The sequence below is a fragment of the Mustela erminea genome, chromosome 5, assembly GCF_009829155.1.
Source record: "Mustela erminea isolate mMusErm1 chromosome 5, mMusErm1.Pri, whole genome shotgun sequence".
In the NCBI taxonomy this organism is placed as follows: domain Eukaryota; kingdom Metazoa; phylum Chordata; class Mammalia; order Carnivora; family Mustelidae; genus Mustela; species Mustela erminea.
Window position 1 is genome coordinate 25,760,014 of NC_045618.1, and position 18,602 is coordinate 25,778,615.

The window sequence follows — 18,602 nt, forward strand, 5'->3', positions numbered from 1 at the left end:
GCTTTTCTGAGAGCCTACAGATATATTTCTCAATAAAAGTCCTATCTGGCTTGAGGTGTGTGGGGATCTGAATTCATTCATTCATTCATTCATTCATTCATTCATAGACATTGCTTGTTACTTTCTCATTGGAAAGGAAACAGGGGAAACTGCCTTTAGTACTAAAAAACTAAAAAGTAAGGACCAATACCACCTGTGCCAGAGATTATTGGTAGGTCTTTCCCCTGGTCTTTCATATAAAAATATTTCTCTCCTTAAACACTTATTTGAAGACACAGACAAGCTGGATCTCTGTGGCTCTAGGTGTCTTTTGAAGTTCAGAATAAATCATGATTTTTAAAGAAATGTCATGTTTCAGTTGTCCTCACATGCAGTCAGCTTTGAGCTTATTTCCTGTGACTTTCCAAGTAACCTAAATAGGCATGTGCATCTAAAAATACCTAGAATTAAAATAAGCACACCATTTCACCAAAAGATAGCCAAGGAAGAAAAAAAAAATCAGTCTTTGTATTTAAGTCAGTTAGTTCTTTTTTAATAAATTTGAATTCATTCATCAACAAGTTTCATATTGTATCTATCACTCAATTTTGCTGTTTGTTTTTCATGTCAAATAATACCAAAAAATTACATCAATGTGCTTAAGCAAAATTGGGTTTTAATTTATCTTTACAATGAAATGAAATCAACATGGGAATTGGTCATGACAGCAATCGCCTATTCCTACTAGAATAATCCTGTACTTACCTTGAACACATTCACTGACTTGTGAAGTAGAAATATGAGACAAGAATGATAAAACGTGTTTATGGGGCTCATCCTAGGGAGAGGCATGTTGTGTGAGCCACTCTCTGGGAGGTCACTATTTACCCAGGTGTTGGGAATTGAGTATTTCGGAAAACATGGCACCTTTCAATGCAGTAGAAGAGGTAATCGATCCAAGGCACACTAGCTAGTGTCCTGGGAAAATTTAATCCACCTGGGCAGCTCTTTGCCCCACGATTCATTGTTACTCTGACCGATGGCTCACATAAGATGAGAGCCAGAGTCAATTCCATGAGTAACAAACAATTCACCCATTGTTCAGTTTTGCTTACATAGAAATGGCCAGAAATACAGACTTGTTTTCAGGTGGAGCATTAAGTAAGAATTATGAGATGGTTCATAATTTCAAGCCAGGAGATTCAAAGTTAGACATGTTCTCTTTAATCAAACACACCATTGTGGGACTAACACCAATGGGGTTTTCTACTAGTTGCTGAAAATGGACACCTACAGCTGCAACGTGCCTGTCCCCTTAAAACCAGTCCCAAACATGTGTGGCATCTTGTCTGAGATAGCTCCTAGGTGAAAATGTTAATTCCAAAGCTGCACAGGGGAAAAGTGCCTTTAATCTGAATGACTGAATATGTCAAAAATTCTGGGTGCTGGCATTAAAAACACATGATACTGCAGACGTACATGTAATCTTCAAACCTAACAGGAATATTATCATGACATACTTTCTACTTCATTTATGATTCAGGGGGAAATGAATGTCTCATGGTATAGACAGTGAAACCCCTCTACAGTCCTGGGGTCGGTGAACAAGAAGAACACTTGTTTAAAAGATAACTCAACTCTAATCAGTCTTTCTCTGTAAGGATTTATGTAGTAGGGCTCTTGAGTTGTCTCAAGTATATCTGAATATGGGTAATAACCAACTGTCAGAGCAAGATTCTTCTGTACATTTGAGCCCCTGTGAAGCATTTTGGAAAGACAGGACTACATAGAAAATTAACTTTTTATTATGTTCAGTTGTTGAGAAAGAAATATCATTATATTCCAAATTCAATTTTTCTTTCCTTACTCAAGATGTCTGGACGTGGGTAAAAGCCACCTCACATTAGTGTCAGAGGTCTGGGTTCAGAATTCATCAATACGGCTCGCTCACTGGCTCCAGTAACTACTGTGGAGTAATGAGAGGTCATTGTAACAGAACAGAGAACCAAATTCAACTCTCTTCTGTCAGCACAGAGTTCTGCTTCTCAATATTTCTCACAACTTTTAAAAATGGAGAAGCTATAAAATAATTTTATTAGAAGAAAAGTAATTTTCTTCTGAAATGGAGTAAAGCAAACACATACCCAAGAATCTTAAAAAGTTTTTTTTTTTTTTTTACAGAATATACGTATGTATTTGTATGTGTGTGTGTGTGTGTGTGTGTGTGTGTATGTATGTGTGTAGTTACAAACACTATTTATAGTATAGCTATTATGTTAACTTCATCGCAGTGTCTACAAAGTTGTGGATCCCAGTCTTGGTGCCAAATGCATATAAAAAGCTCAAAAGCTATTATGACTATACCATGCAAATTTATATCCAGAAAACCTTGGTAAGTAGACTGCAGCTCTTCTGAGCCCCATGGGGTCTCTGCCTTTGATAGTTGGGTACCTGAACTATGCATCAAAAAGTGTTTTGAATCATTTTTCTCCCAGAAAGAATTAATGTCACAGTTCTGAAAAGTATAAATTGTACACTTAAATCGGTCACTGACAGTTTTGTCCATGTTCATTTGCATTTTGGGGTCCCTCTTCTGCATGTGGAGCTCACTCCTTAAATCACTGGATACAGAAATATATACCTGAAGTATTGAAAGGGATAAGGTCTTCACAAACGTCTTTTTTTTTTTTTTCTTTAACATGTTAACAATGATAAGGCCACTTACAAGGTTTTCCCCAATCTCTTTAACTTTTAGGATCCCTCATTGTTACCCATGGAAAAAATTAAAAAAAAAAAAAATCAGAGAAAAGCCCAAGACCAAGAAATCACTGGCTAATCTCCAGATAAAAAATAAAACCAGGGAGGAGCAGGTAGAAGAAGATGTTGAAGAAAGATCGGAATGAAGGAGGGGAAGGGGTATAAAACTGGGCATTGCTTCTAGCAAGAGAGGTTGTGGGTTATATTTTACCTGACATTGGGTCTTGAACTGTGACAGACACCCACAAATTAAAGGTTGTCATGGCCGCCAAAGAAAAATCAAGTAGTGGTCAGCTTACGGTGATAGCCCACACCACATGCATACTCAGGGAACGTGGTGCCTCTATCTACCCAGAGAAAACTGGTGCCAGCTAATAGAGTACTGGACGAGATTTTGGTCATTGGTTTAGGACGGAACAAAGAGGGTGAGGCATATGTGGCAAGTTGGGATAAAGTATTAATTTAGCAGTTCTTTCCTGAATATTTTGCTTTTTTTTTTTTTTCCCCTCCAAATGCTTAATTTCACTGTGACATCTGTTTGCACAACTGTAGTCATTTCAGTTTATGGAGGCCTGTGATAGAAATATTGTTTACAAAAAATATATCATCTTTTTTTTCTTTAGAAAGATCTCATCTAAATAGTAAGTTAAGGTTGCGTCTATGAAACCGGTGCACCTTGTCTTGTTTCTACGAGCTTTAAAAAGTCCAAATACTGATGAGGCTGTGGATCAGAAGGAACCAAAAGTGACTGTGTTTGTTGTCAGGTTGCTCTCCTTTGCCTCAAGAGAACGGTCATGGGTCACTGGGTGATGCGTGGTGTGTACTGGTCATGTTCCTGCAGCATCCTAGTTAGACTAGGAGTAGTTCGATGTGCTTATGAAATATGTCAGATACAGAAATAAAGGTATGAAGATGTTTCATGGTTTCTGAAATTGAACAGTAGAAGTGTTTTAAGCCTCAATCTTAATTCTAGGTAACAGAAGTAGTTACATCACATAAAGGAAAATATGACATCGCATGCTGCCATGATAGCAAGCATTAAGAAAGGAAATTTTGGTAAATATACATATATATGCATATTATGCAAATATATTTTCTATTAACATACAATGTTATAAGAGTGATTGATAACATAAAGACAAGGGGGAAAATCATCCTAGATGGTTTTACCTTAGAGTAACAAATAACCTGAGACGTCTATGCTTTCTGTTAGATATCAGGCCTAGAAATCCATACGAGATGTGGAGCACATTTCCAGTGATTGAAATGTCAACTAAACATTGCCAAAACATGCCACTGTGTTCCTGCATGACAGGTAAGCTGGATCCACTCCAAGTAAACAAAAGAATACACTGTACATCAGAGTACTTACAATAAAATGCCATCCATTTCCGATGGGTTTTCAAAAGATGGGCATTCAGACATCAGCTTGGGATCTGTGTTTAAGACAACAGGTGAGCGCACACCCGTGGCTCACTTCATCCACTAAACCAGTATAGAAAAAGTATGCCCGATGAAAGTAAACCCCATCACCAAAAGAGCTGAAAAGCCTTCACTTAGTAAACAGAAAGGATATGAAGTATGTGACTCATTTTAACCTAAGCAATATCACTGTATGAGTTTTCCAAGTTTAACTAAGAGTTTCTTTCTGATTTTTAAACTAAAACATCTAACTTATGATAATAAAAGACACATTTTGGGATGATATTGTGTTTCACGCCCTCATTCTCAAGGCATAATATTTAGACGATGCTTGTCCCTTTCAATTAAAAAAGAAAAAACTATGACTTTCTTTAATATGCATCCTGTGTTAAATTGTCCATAGCTGCAAAATGTATATATGTATGTGTATTTGTTCGGCATACACGTGGGTATTCATACCCGTGTGTATAAACATAAACACATACATCCTCATATACACGTGTATTTTATATATATGCTGAGAAAGTTCACATATATATACAATTGCGTATGTATATATGTGTGTCTGCGTGTGTGTGTCTGTGTGTGTGTACAGGTATAAAAACTTGACAGGCAGAGTAATATTTCACTCAGTGTTAAATGAAGTCTTTGAAAAATCAAGTACAGTCACTCAGTTAACATAGTACAGCCAGTAAACTAAGTTGAAAAGAGAAAAAGTGAATGGAAACACGATCCTGGACCATCTGTCTATGGCATTCACATCGGTTAGATCAGGGATTTTAATTTTGAGCTGTGAAGACCTCCTCCGTAGATGGGTCTTCTTGTGCGGGATGCTTCTGTCCCCCATGTGTCGCCCATGCCCTTCCCTAGGCATGCTCTGTTTCCTGTACTGGATTCCTGAGTTGTCAAAGGGTCTTGCTGAATTCCTGGTATCACCAACACCGCCCGTGACCTCATTCATTTCATTGTGAACCTCCAGCGATGTTAACAGAATACTTCCATGAGCATCCACCTAATTGAAGAAAATACACATCGTTAGACAGCTAGCATGCCAGTAAATCTAATTTTCATATACAAACCCAGTAAGACTTACACCATGCAATCATATCACATACATTATGAGAAATTGCACATCTGTCAAACCCAGCACTGTTTTCATGGAAAACGTCATTTTGAAGGCTTAACTACAGTTAAGAGGTTTTATTTCCTTGATTTAAAAATTCTCACATAGGAGATTAGATTAAATAAAGGGGGCTTTTTAAATTGAAATTTCCTATTATGGATACAAATTCTTACTAAAGACAAAAAGTACAAATTCTTTTTAAGATGTTAACTTAGGTGTCTTCACCATTTTTCATAACTGGACACTGGGTGGAAACTATACTTTCTCAATCTTCTTTAGAAGTCAGCTTGTCCCCTTTTCTAACTATACAAAAATATTCACATTACCATGGAGAAACAAGCAAATATTCCTATGATGAATGGACACTCCTGATGACTTTGATGGGGATAGATACAGACTCCTACCCAAATATGATCTCCTTACCCAATCCTGGTCCTGGCAGGAGGCCTCTTTTTTAAGAGTTATATTTATGATAGACTAAAGCCCCCCCCCCCACCGCCTCCCACCCCGCTCATATTGGAGCCAAACTTAAACATTTTATTCTGTGCCAAATAAAGCTTCAGACTTTTCATGACGATGTCAATGGTCCATTTGTTTATTTGTTGGTCTGCCATGAAATTTCCACAGAGCATACCCGAGGCTAGGGGTCCTCAATGGGGTCCTTTCTAAAGGGTCTGTAATCCCCTCTCTGAGCAATGCCAATCCGTCTCAGGGGAACGTGGCCCATTCCATAGTCCCCTCGGTCTCACAGCTCTCCAGCATGCTTTATGTTCCCCCAGTTGTCTTCATTTCTTTGCTAGAGGGCCATCTTCCTTGTCCTATCTCTGTCTGTGTAAGCCCTACCCTTTCTTCTAGAACTAGATTAAGCGTCTTTGGTTTCTTCCATGGAACTTTCACAAAATTAATTATTGTGTGGAGCAATAATGTATTAGTACATATTAATTTGTACATTCCCATCTTCTGTATACTTTTTAGTTTCATTAAAGGCTTTGTGCTAGATATGAAGGAGGTGAGGTATGGAGAGACGATTCCCAATTCAGAAGAGGCAGGTGCCTATGCAGACTTCCAAGCAGTACCAAGACCACAGGTGGGGTGACTTTCAGACACCAAGTAGCCCAGACACAGGAAGTGCTACAAACCTCTAGGGGCCACTCAGGCTCAGGCACAAAGGCACCAACACTGACTCTGAGATGTCTAACACATGATTTGGAGTACCATTCAGTCATGCTTGGGAAAGGAGAGGTGTGGTCATCAGGATGTCGCCCCTTACTCCCCAGATCTGTGAGTATGTTCTTTATGGGCAAAAGGGACATTGTAAACATATTTAACCTTATAAGCCTTACAATAGGCAGATTAGCCTGGATTATTCATATAGGCCTAATCTAATCACATGAGCCCTCAAGAGTATAGGGTATTCTCCAGCTGGGAGCATGAGAGAGAGAGAGATAGGTGGCAGAAGGAGACCAGAGGGATTTGCAGTGAGAAACAATGGATTTTCTACTGATAGAGGGCACTGCAGATAAAGCATAGGAAGAAAGGGGGCAGTCTCCAGAAGCAAAGACTGGCTCCTGGCTGATGGCCAGAAGGCAGCAGGGATCTCGGTCCTACAATCAGAAAAAACTGTGGTCAACAACCTGAATCAGTCTGGAGACAGATCTATCCCCAGAGCCTCTGGAAGGGAACACAGCCTGATGTCAGTGTCCTGAGACTCTCCGCAGAGAGCCCAGCTGAGCCCCACTGCACTGGACTTCTGACCAACAGAACTGGGTGCTTTTTTAAAATGGCTACATTTGTGGTAATTTCCTGTGACAACAATCAAAACTACCATAGGAGGAGAGAGGGAAGATTTCAGAGGAGAAATGCCTTTGAGTTGGGCCTCAAAGAATGAGTAGACATTTTCCAGCAAAAAGCAGAAAAAAACCATCACAAGCAAAGGCCTGGCACATGGGTCCTGGCACATGCTAAGCTCACAGTTGATGGGATGGTAGTCATTCTTATCACTGTCATTACCATCTTCCTAACATTTTATAATAAGAAAATACTCCCCCTGATGAACAGGAATGCACATCAGAGTTAAGCCAGTAGGGGTTTCTGTATATTTCATCAAAGAATTTCAACTTTATGTTCCAAGTAGTAAAAAGCAACAGTGATTTCTAGGTAGAAAAATGACATTCTTCTGAAGTACAACAGAACTGCAGAGTAGAGATGCATCTGAGAGGAGGGAGTAAGGAGAGGGACCCCTGTTGGAGTGCACCGCACTCCTTCTGTTTCCTTTAGCGCAGTCTAGAGGAGAAATGCCAAGAGGCTGTGAGCAAGGCTCCACTCCCTTCACTGCAGCAAATCCCAGCACTCCCAGCATGTGCTGTGTCCACACAGCAGTGGTGCTCCACAATCACCACTCTGTTCTGTCTCTTCTCAGTGAAGAGAGGGGTGGAGAGAGAGTTGCCTGCCGTCCTGCTCCCACCTGGCCTTTGGCCTTTCCTGAGCTCTCTGCAGAAACACTCATACCACCCATGCAGGGTTCAGGGGGAGGGGTAGCAGCAGCAGGCACACATGAGCCTGGGCTGTACTGGGCTCTCCTCCATGATGCTGCCTCTGAACTGTAGGGCCAGCAGCACCATAGTGGGGAGGGGCCCTGAAGACCTATGGTCTCCTTAGAATGGAGGACAGCCAAGCTGGGGGTGCTGGGAAATGCAAATGGACCAAGAAAACACCCAGATAATGGGGAGAAGGCCTTTCATGGAGACCCATTCTTGGGGGTAGGGACAGAACATTGACAGTTCTGTCAGAAGCATTAGAGTTCTGCTTTTTGCTTTTGTTTTTTAATCCAGTAGAGGGAAAAATTCGAACGGGGCTTGTATCTAAAAAGTACCAGGAATGTTAGACCTTTGTAAGAATTTGGAACATGTGTTCCATGTCTGTTCTTTTTGTTATCTTGCCCTGAAATGGTTAGTATTAAAACCCTTACCAAAAAAAGAAAAAAAAAAAGTCATTGAAACCTCCAGTGGTTTGGGAGATAGTCCCTCACTATAAGAAGAGGCTGTGGAAGGAAAAGTCTGAGACACACATTAAGGTGTGGCTGAAAGGGAGGGGCAACAAAGGAAAAGCCAGCAAAGGAGTGGGCACAGGACAAGCATGTCCTCTGTGGAAGTAGTCACTCTCCCTAAGAAAGCGGTGATTTGAACCCACTTTGAAAGCTAGCTGCTAAGACAGCAGAGAGGAGAGCGCCATGGGGTCCGCTGAGCTGGTCTTCATACAAAGGAAAATTAAAACCAGTGTTCTAGAGAGAGAAGCCTCTTAGTAGTCTCTTCTCTCTCTTCAGTACCCTCCACCATGCTTTATGCCACACAGGAGAGAACAGGATGGTGAATGAGCTGTCCGGCTCACTCGGACATCTTTTCCTTGATTGAGAGTCAATCAGTGTATTTTAGTACTGCAATGAGTAGGTGTGATACCCTACAAAATATGTTTTTGAATTATGACCAGAAATATATTAACTTATCACTTATGGAGATTTTACAAACTGAGATCACTTATCAAAATGGCTCCATTAGACCTTATTTAACTGACCAATATATTAAATAGACTTCTTAAAATAGTAAGCTGATATATTTAAAACAAAATTTATCTAAAGTTGAGTCAGAAAATAACCAAAGGTGGAAGATACTTGCTTGCTTTTTTTTTGGTCATGTGAAATTTATACTTTCCAATAATAATAAATGATTTACTATATATTAATTTGAACCTCAGAGGACTGAAATTATTTTACTAAAGGTAGAAAAAAAAAAAAAGAAAACACCAATTAACTCTAAAAAACGTTCTCTCCATTTTATGTAATATTTCAAATACAACAAAACCATGAGACAAAAGGCCCAGTGGTCTACTTAGGAAGGTGGATTACCTCACTGGAGATATGCACATGAGAGGTCCAGACTCTTGGGATTTTTCATGTAAAAAACTACTATATATCTTCTTCGTACCATGCCCTGTGTGTGGTGAGAGACCCTAACAGGTGAATAAGAAAAGATCCTTACTCTTAAGGGGTCTAACAGGTGAGAGTTTCAAGTAATCAACAAGCATATTAAAAAAAAAAATACTGCATAATGAAACTTAAACACATTTTTAAATACAGGCCAGCAATATAATCTCTTTTTTTTTAGTTATAAACAATGCCATATGAAAAGCTCCTTTTATCAAAATCTAGGAGATTGTAATGACTTTGTAGAATGAAATACTAAATGGGGAGAAGTCTCTTTTTAAAGGGTGAGGAATATTTTATGAGAGACTAATTCTGATCAATGTCAATGGTTCTAATGATTTAGCTTCAGCTGGCTTTAAAAAGTTGTGTTTGAGAACTGTCCCTTCTCTTCCCATTAGAAAAGTGAAAAAAACACACCATATCAACAGAACATTGTGTTCTGATGATGAATACCATGGACTCATTCAGCATCATGAGTCCATGATGGCTCATTCATGGACACACATTCCATGACCATTTATCATATCTGAGCCACGGTGTGCATATTCTGGTAGATGCCAAGAATCAAATGCTGTTTAGCAGAGAGAGCATGGTGGCCGTGTGAAATATAACATGCCATTTCCTAAGTGTAGAGCTTGTGCTGTGGAAATTAGGAGAACAGAGACAAAACCAACTACTTGAAGAAGGGAGTGGCAGAGGCAGAATGGAAAAGTAGTAGGAAAAAAATATCCAGGGCATGTCATGGAGAAGAGCATCTGGCTGAGGTCTTGAAGGAGGCTAAGCTGGGGATGAAGAAGAAAGGGATTCTGGAAAGAGAGAATTCAAGGCAAAGAGATGATAATGTACACAGTGGTTTTGGGAAGCACACAGGAAGAACGGAGAAAACACAAGAAGTAAGGTCAACTGAATGCTGAGTTGGTTTTTCAAGATTTAACGACAAATTTGTTTGAATCAATATCCTGTCTTCTCAAGTCCCTTATGGCCTGTGCTGTGCAATTGGGAAAGGACTTCATGAGGGCAAGATCTAAGTGTGTGCCCTTGACTCTAGTGAAGGAAACCTACCTTGAGAGAAGCCAAACCCAATATCATTAATAATTGACAGAAATGGAGTGCTCTTGGGTGCTTTGGACATTTATGGCTACCTTGCACCTGTTTCGGGACACAGCTTGTGTGAGGTAGGTCTCAAGCACCAATGCTATTTTCCACAATTTCTACTTCAGAGTGGGTGAACACTTGTAATGGAAACAAAACAATAATCTTGAAAGAAACTTGAACATATATTGGATAATAAGAGCTTAGTGTAAATTAGTTTGGATGCTTTTGACTTATAGTTTTACATTTACATAGTTTTCATTTAAAAGTGAAGCAATGTGTAGAAAATTTCCAACAACATTATGAGAAGATTTTTTTTCCCCAAGGGAATTAAAGGAGTTATTAAAATGTGTTAAATCTTAGAAACTAAACATTTTAAACAAATATGTCCCCAAAAGATGCTAATCTTTTTCTATCAGCTAAAATTTAAATCTTAAAACAGATGGAAGTGGAGCTGGTGAAACACAAGACTGAAATGCCCTGTAGAGGATGAAAGATGATGACTTGCATCTCTTAAATACTTTAAATATTAAATATGAATACTTCATATTTTGAAGAGTCTGTCTCATATCTACTGTAATTAGAATCAATGAGTTTAATATTGGTTTTCTTCCTGTTCTATAACCTGGGCAGGCACAAATATGCAAAGGTAGAAAACATCTCATGCAGAATATATCACAAAGGGGTTTTCATTTTTTTTCTAGAATCTCTCACCAGATTAGCACTTTATTGATACTCATTCTCTAGCTGATCTTATTTTTTAGTAAGAGGAATGATGTCAAGTCTGCATCTCTGATACGATGGAAGGAATTATGACTTTCTGACACTTCATGAAATTCCAAAGCCAATTGGTCAACTTGAAAAATATCAAAGGCTAGTAACCATAATACACGCATCACAATCAAAGACTAACTCTTGAATATAGAAACAATTCAGGAAAGCAAAGAGGTTATGCACACATAAATTAAGGGCATGATTTACATTGTACCACTGGTCTGAGGATAAACTAAGTGAATACGAGAACAGTTTGAGCATTCATGAATCAACCACTAAGGTAAAATTGCATACAACCACTGAATATAAGGAAAATCTACCTAAGGTTTTATAGTAAGGTCAATAACACCATCATCCCAAAGACAGTCATTGGTGGCACAGATCCCTCTTGGTGGCCTGCAGAGTCTCCAAGGGAACGACCCTGATATCCCTTACGGGACAGGAAATATGACCTCAGAAAGAAAATGGCTGTGCAAATCCCTGTGGTCAGTCTAGTGTCCTCTTTCAGTCCAAGGACAGGTGCAGCCCTCTGAGGGCCAGGGTTCCCATCTATAACACAGATGGACTTCCCTGAGGCTGTTGATGGCCACTCTAACAAACAACCCTGAAAGATATCACTGAAAGTGAATGAATGAATAATTATAATTACAAATTCCTGAAGGTGTTGGCCAGGTGCGTAGTGCCATTTCTTTTTTGCAGGAAGTTTGTGATTCTTTTCTCACTTTCCCTTAACTCATCCACATTACATGATATAAGCTTTTTGGGGGGGGGGGTTTCACTTCCATCTGAAAATTATCATTAAAGTCTTAGATGTGGGTCAGCAGTAATTTTTAATCCTTATTTTTAAGAATATCAAATATGAGTTTAAAACTATTATCTATAAGTTTGTATATCAAATTCAGACCTTAGCAGCTGATCTACAGTTACAGATTTTTCAAATATGAACATATAAAGGCTTTAACAAAGCTGCTGGGAAAACACAGAAACAATTTTTTAGGAAAACAATAAAAATGGCCTTGGGAATAAAATATAATTTTTCTCTGCATCTCATTTACCATATAATATCTGATGTAAAATATTTTTCACATTCTGCTACTTTTCTCTGTGCATTTTAGAGGTGTTTCTGTTTTTGCTTTAAATTTTAAGCTTCACACTCAAGGTACCACAATAATTTGGCAGTCTAAACCATCTCATTTAGAAGAAAGGAAACAAATTTATAATCTGTTTAAATTATGAGGGACTTTGGAAAAACAGCATTGTATGTGTATGTGTGTCTATATATCGGTGTGATAGAAACAATAATGATGTGATGAATTCCAGTTTCCTTGGAAACAGCATGACCAAAGCATATTGTGTATTCATAGTAGGATGCAGACTTATTTAGCAACATAACAGTGTGCTACTAAGTATATTTTCCAGTAAGAAGTCAGGATAATTTTGCCTGTGGAAGCCTGATTTTTCTCACAGATCCTGGGTTTCTATGACCAACTCTATTTATGTTTTGCTGAAAGGATGGGAGCCATTTACATTTATTTAACTGCCTGCATTCATTCACAAGTGTTTGTGAACCTATTCTGGGCCACCAGTGGTCTACGGACACAGTGAATGCTCTAAAGGAGCTTCTGCATTCCTCTAAGGAACAGACCCAGGACATGCACTAAGAGCATGGGAAAAAGCATGGAAAGACCACAGGCTTGAGAAATGAGTAAGTTTAGCAAGAAGAATTAAGCCATAAAGACATGTAGGAGCAACTACAGCACGTACACAGGGAGAAATACATTTTTGATAACTTGATGGGGTGCAAGAAGTAAAATGATAAAGAAAAAAATACATAGAAACTATAACGTGCTTTCATTAAAGTACTGTTTATAATTCCAATGACACATTGTTTTCATTTAAAAAATGAAATGACATGAAGTTACAAAACTACTTTGTAACCAGAAGGATATAAGGATGCTAGGCTGGAGGGGGTGAACCTAATTTATGGTCTCTTTTGGAGTGTACAGCCCAAGGGCTTCCTAAAACAATGCACCGTCCTTGGCTACTGTTATCTGACTGGGCCAGGCTCTGACTTTTCTGAACACACCTGCCAAGAGCCCTTGAACAGAACACTGCTCCTCCCTTGCACTAAGGACCTTGCACTAGGGGACTATGCCAGATAGTGGGTAGATGAGAGAGGGGTCTGCCCTCTCAAAAAGCACAGCGGCATGCTGGACAATATCATTTGTAATTTTATCACTAAAAGAATATTGCAACATTTTGGAACATTTTGCCTGTCAAGTTCAGAGCCAGCATCTCACATGGTATTCACATGTTCTGTTCTTTTCAGAGGAAACTGGAAGCTTGTGGCTTCTCCAGTTTCTGCACTAATTTTGGTTTTATCTAAAACTTGGTGACTTCCAGGAGGCCACATTACAGATTATTACCCAAAACTCCCACTTAAAGATCAGGTAAGTAACTGCGGCGACTGATGCGTGGTAGGGGGCAGGGAGAGTCTGTGAAAGGCATGAGGGTGAGTGGTCAGGCTGGTGGAGGGCCTACCCGGTTGCTTTCACTCTTGGAACGGTCATTCTTTGCCTTGGCTGTCTTTTCTGCAAGCTTCTTCTGCCTTTGTGGGCCTCTTCCAAAGAAAATGTAGTTGACAAAGGCATACTCCAGAAGGGCCAGAAACACAAAGACAAAGCAGCCCATGAGGTACATGTCAATGGCTTTGACGTAGGGGATTTTGGGCAATGTCTCCCGAAGGTGTGTGTTGATGGTTGTCATCGTCAGCACGGTCGTGATCCCTACAAAAGAAACAGAAGGGTGAGAGGCTGCAGCTTTGCAGCTCCATTCCTCACGTTTCACTTTTATATCTTCTCAAACAGCTCTAAATAGTTGGAGATAGTAGACTGAATATTATTAGATTGGAAGGCAACAGAGCCTGAAACATGTATGGGCAGCAGGTCACAGCTCAGGTCAGGAAGCTGACATCTCTGTTCCCTGTGGGGCACCACTCCATGGCACCTGGCTCAGAGAGAGAATGGAGAAAACTGAGGAGAATGTGCTTTTTAAGAAAGTTGGAAGAAATGAAAACGATCCCAGAAATTAATATAAAATACAGTGTGTCTGGATGAGAAGCTTCCAAGAAGAATGAATCTATGAAGACTCAAAGAAGAGGGTCATCTACGGCCATTAGTGAGGCCTCAGTGAGTCTGCTCGTCAAAAGGAAATTCTTACCACAGTGCTCTATGAAAAAGGGGAATGAGGCAATGATTTTTAAAATTGAGAATGGACATGATTCAGTCCTGAGCTCAAAAAGAAAGAAGAATTTCAGGGAAGTTACCAGATGATCTCACAGAGTCCTTTCCCTCCTTCTCAGAACATGCATGATGAAGTTAAGGGCTAACAATTTTATTCAAACTATAGAATCTTGCCATACTCTGGGGGAATAGACTAGATCCCCCCAACTTTTTTTAAATGTCATAATGTTGAGTTCTCTAGATAGTAGTATATGAATGCTTTCTGTTTCCATAACAGAGCTAAGTCCAGTCTCTAAAAACATGTAAGGACCATATTTTGCAATTATACCATAGCAATGAACTTTTTTTTTTTTTCCAATACAAATATCCCATATTGGATAATTTGAAGCCACAGAGAAGAGGGGACATGGCAGTGACATGACTAGAGTTTGATGAACTGAGTGAAGTCACACATGCAGGAAAGATATGGATTGCTCACTTCTTGGTGGGATAGTAAATATTACAACAGACTTGCTCTCTCTTAAAATAAGAAGTTTCAAGGAAGCAAGACCACTCCAAAGGGTCATCTCTTTTCTATCTGTTCAACTGGTGCATTGAATGCAATTATCCCTGTGTCTTATAGGATCCAGTGGAGAGAAACACTTCCTCCTCATTGCTATGTCAGGTCTTCCCTCAAAAAGGAGACTTCTGAAAGTGAGAGCTTTAGCCATGGTCCCTCAGCCACAGCAACCTGAAAAATATGATGCCACTGAGGCCAGGGGATAGTGCAGGACAGAGAGGTCAGTGTTCCCAAGATATAGGGAAGAGCTCAGACTACTCCTACATATGATTCCACCAAAGGCACTTCTCTAAGGCCCCATATCCCACCCAACTCTCCAGTGAGGGTTTGTATTTATAAAGCATCTTAGTTTGATGTCCTCCAGATTCCTAACCCATCGTTGGAGGTAAGCATCCTTAGACTGTGTATCTCACAGAGACAACCTCCAGACCACAGATCTCTATACTTGCTCAGACCATCTGGAGGGCAAGGAATAAAGCCCAGTCTTCTGTCACTAGCACATGCTTTCCTTCCACCCACATCTAAACTGCTATGAAAAGTAGAGGAAGGAATTGAGGCACTGAGAAACTATTTTTGTGTGTACTGCAAACCATGAGAGCTTATGGAATATATGGAAATCGAATATGTCAGAATATTTTAAGGTTCCCCTTTAAAGTCACATTCATGTGCACCTGGGGACTTTTAAAATTTGAAAAATGGCAATGGGATGATTACAGTTTACAAATAAATGTGAAACCATGCAAACTGTCCAAAATTAGATGTTTTCACCATTATTCAAAAATTTTGTAATTTTGCTGTCACAACTTTTTTCCCTTCCAAACATATTTGGAAAACATGAATGCTTTGGTTCTCTCCAGTTGACTCTTGTGGCTCTCTAGTTGACTATTTTGAGTGGACATGCATGACACAGGCTTCAGTGGGTGTCCTGGGAAATGGGCTGAAAGAACACAGGGATAGAAGAGTCAGCACACGTCACAGGCACTCAGCCTGGGAAAAGCAGCCCTGAGGAAAATGGGACAGCAACCTGGCTCAGGCACCTAAGCTCAGGCTCAAGGAGTCTCTTAATAGTATGGTTTTGGGATGAGTGCTCTGTTTGGGCTCACATTAGCTCTTAGTTTAAAAGGCCAGTGAATTTATTAATTCTTTGTATAATTTTGCTTTCTATCTACATATTGTGAGTGGTGGTGGACAATAATGATTCATAGACTTGGATGGTCCAGCCACAGGGCCCAGGCCAAAAGCTTAGCTCTGTCACTTCCCAGGAGCATGCCCTGAGACTTGATGGGTCCACACCATTGTCTACAACTATTGTCAAGTTTAAATGTGATGCCTGAAAACCACTGGTGATATGTTAACAAATGGTAACAACAAATAATGGTATTTATTATTATCATTAAAGAAAGAGAAATTATTCAGGAGCTTCTGGTTTTCTGGCAAGAGACCCACACCCACAACCTTGAACTTCTGCTCTCTAAGGGGACCTATCCAACTGCAGTACAGATGACTGAATGGTGCTTTCCATGTTCTTTGTACACTGATCAAACTGTTCAGTCCTTCTATTAATTGTTAGCCTCAAATTATTTCTCATTTAGATTATGCTAATAAAATAGTATATTTGAAAAACTGCATTTGTAAAGTTATGAAATAAAAATATAATTTGTATCATTTAATCAAAGGATATTTTATTTCTCTTCTTTGTGATCAAAATAATGTGGAGTGAATTATTTTAGTTTAAATTTTCCCTTTTAAAAGGACCAGTACTATTCACTTCAGGGTTTTGAGGGAAACCATTCAGTTGTTCTTTTTTTTTTTTTTTTTTTAAGATTTTATTTATTTACTGGACAGAGAGAGACATAGGGAGAGAAGAGAGAGAACACAAGCAGGGAGAGTGGGAAAGGGAGAAGCAGGCTTCCCATGGAGCAGGGGACCTGATGCGGGGCTCAATCCCAGGATTTTGGGATTATGACCTGAGCCAAATGACTGAGTCACCCAGGCACCTGAAGGAAGCCCATCCAAATACAACTCCCTACTTTGCAGCCTGATGACTTGTAACACTAGCAATTCAACAGATCTGCGAGTCAGCCCCTGATCAGTAGAAGCATAAAACTCTGAGGTGTACAGAACAGCAGTGCAACACAGTTTTGCAAAGGACCAGCATTTCCCTTCTCAATAGAGAGAGAACTCTAGACAACTGCAGGCCCAACAGATCCCTGAGCCAGAGAGGGCGTTCCGTGGATATCTTTGTTGAACACCCCTCTGCACGGATCTGTACCTCTAAATTTAGAAATGAGGTACATTCATCATGGTGCAGCCATTCAGGATGCTGATAACAGCACTCAAAACAATTAAAAGGTGAGGTACAAGACTAGACAGGTGGAATGGAACTGCAGGAGGAGGATTTCTCCAATTAAAGTTCCCCAAACCATGGCCATATCTTCTTGAAAAGGCACAGAGCACATTAGCATTTTAAAGATTCTGAGGGATCCCGCAATAATAATAATTAATAATAGTTCTTCCTTTGTTTTTTTTTTTTTTCTTTTTAATCCTTGTCTTTTTTACAACGTAACAGACAAGAACACTCTGTGTGTACCATCTATTAATACCATAGGAATCGCCTGTAGCGGTTGGAGGGGAGAACCCTGGAGTCAGACTAACAGGATTAAAATTTTTCTTCTGACACTTAATGTCATATGACTTTGTACTAGTTATGTAACTTCTCTGTATCTAATTTTCCTGCTCTGTAAAATGGGAACAATAACATTGCTTATTGTGCTATGGATGTTCTGCAGAACAGATAAGGTAACCCCATTAATGGCCTTGCAGAGAACCTGGCACCTGAGTATTTGGCAAATTTCAACTTAATGATTATTGTGTTGTTCTTCAGTGTTCATGACTCTATGCTATACTTTCCTTAAATTATTAGAAGTGACCTTGTGGTATGTCCCAATCCCTGTAGACCCAGGCTCAGAAACCCTGTTCTACATAGGCAGAAGGTGGGACATAAGGAGTGAGCACGCTGGTATCCTACCCTGAGCGCTGGACCTGTTGGACTGTAGTCTGCTCAGATGCTGTGGCCCTAGGGTCACACTTGCCTTCCAGACCCCCAGGCCTCAGGGTTCATCCTGACATTGGCAAATGCCCATTCACTTCTGCCTCTGTACTCGCATCCGCCTCCCAGACTTGTGACATCAGTCAGAACCTGGCACTCCTCCAGTGGTGAAGCCTTAGCAACTCAGCGCAGACCATTCCTTTGTCCTAGCAAAGCCGTAACAGGATGATTTAGGTTTATAATCATAATGCTGTTCTGTTAGAAAAAGTGGAATCTACTTTCACTTACTATAATGAAGCTGGGTTGACAACAGCTCACTTCAAATAGATTATTTAATATTGTGGAAGACCGTGTCTTACCATTAAGGGGCTATAGAACATGTATATCTAGAAAATTTAGAAATTCACATTTTCAGTATACCTCAGTCCTATTGATGCCAGATAATTAGTTCTTTGGTACTTATATTTCCCTAATTATTTCAATAATGACAAATTCTCCAAGGCCAATTCAATGTGAAACTCAAGAAGCTTTAGCCTGAGGTTTCTACTTGCACAGTCCCCATCCAGGCTTTGGGTGGGATCCCGTAATTTTATGTTCGTCTATTTTATATTCTCTTTCGTAAAGAG

General features: G+C 39.7%; 1 protein-coding gene across 2 annotated transcripts in view; it reads right to left on the reverse strand.

Moving 5' to 3' along the window:
* Positions 1-3,239: 3,239 nt before the first annotated feature.
* The window catches only part of GABRB3 (gamma-aminobutyric acid type A receptor subunit beta3), a 219,454-nt gene continuing 204,091 nt past the window's right edge, over positions 3,240-18,602 (reverse strand). For both annotated transcript variants that reach the window (XM_032342296.1, XM_032342295.1), the window contains exons 8-9: positions 13,668-13,912; positions 3,240-5,170 (exon numbers count right to left, since the gene is read on the reverse strand). In XM_032342296.1, coding sequence (XP_032198187.1) covers positions 4,829-5,170; positions 13,668-13,912 — 587 coding nt within the window. In that variant the 3' untranslated portion in view covers positions 3,240-4,828. The remainder of the gene's footprint in view (positions 5,171-13,667; positions 13,913-18,602) is intronic.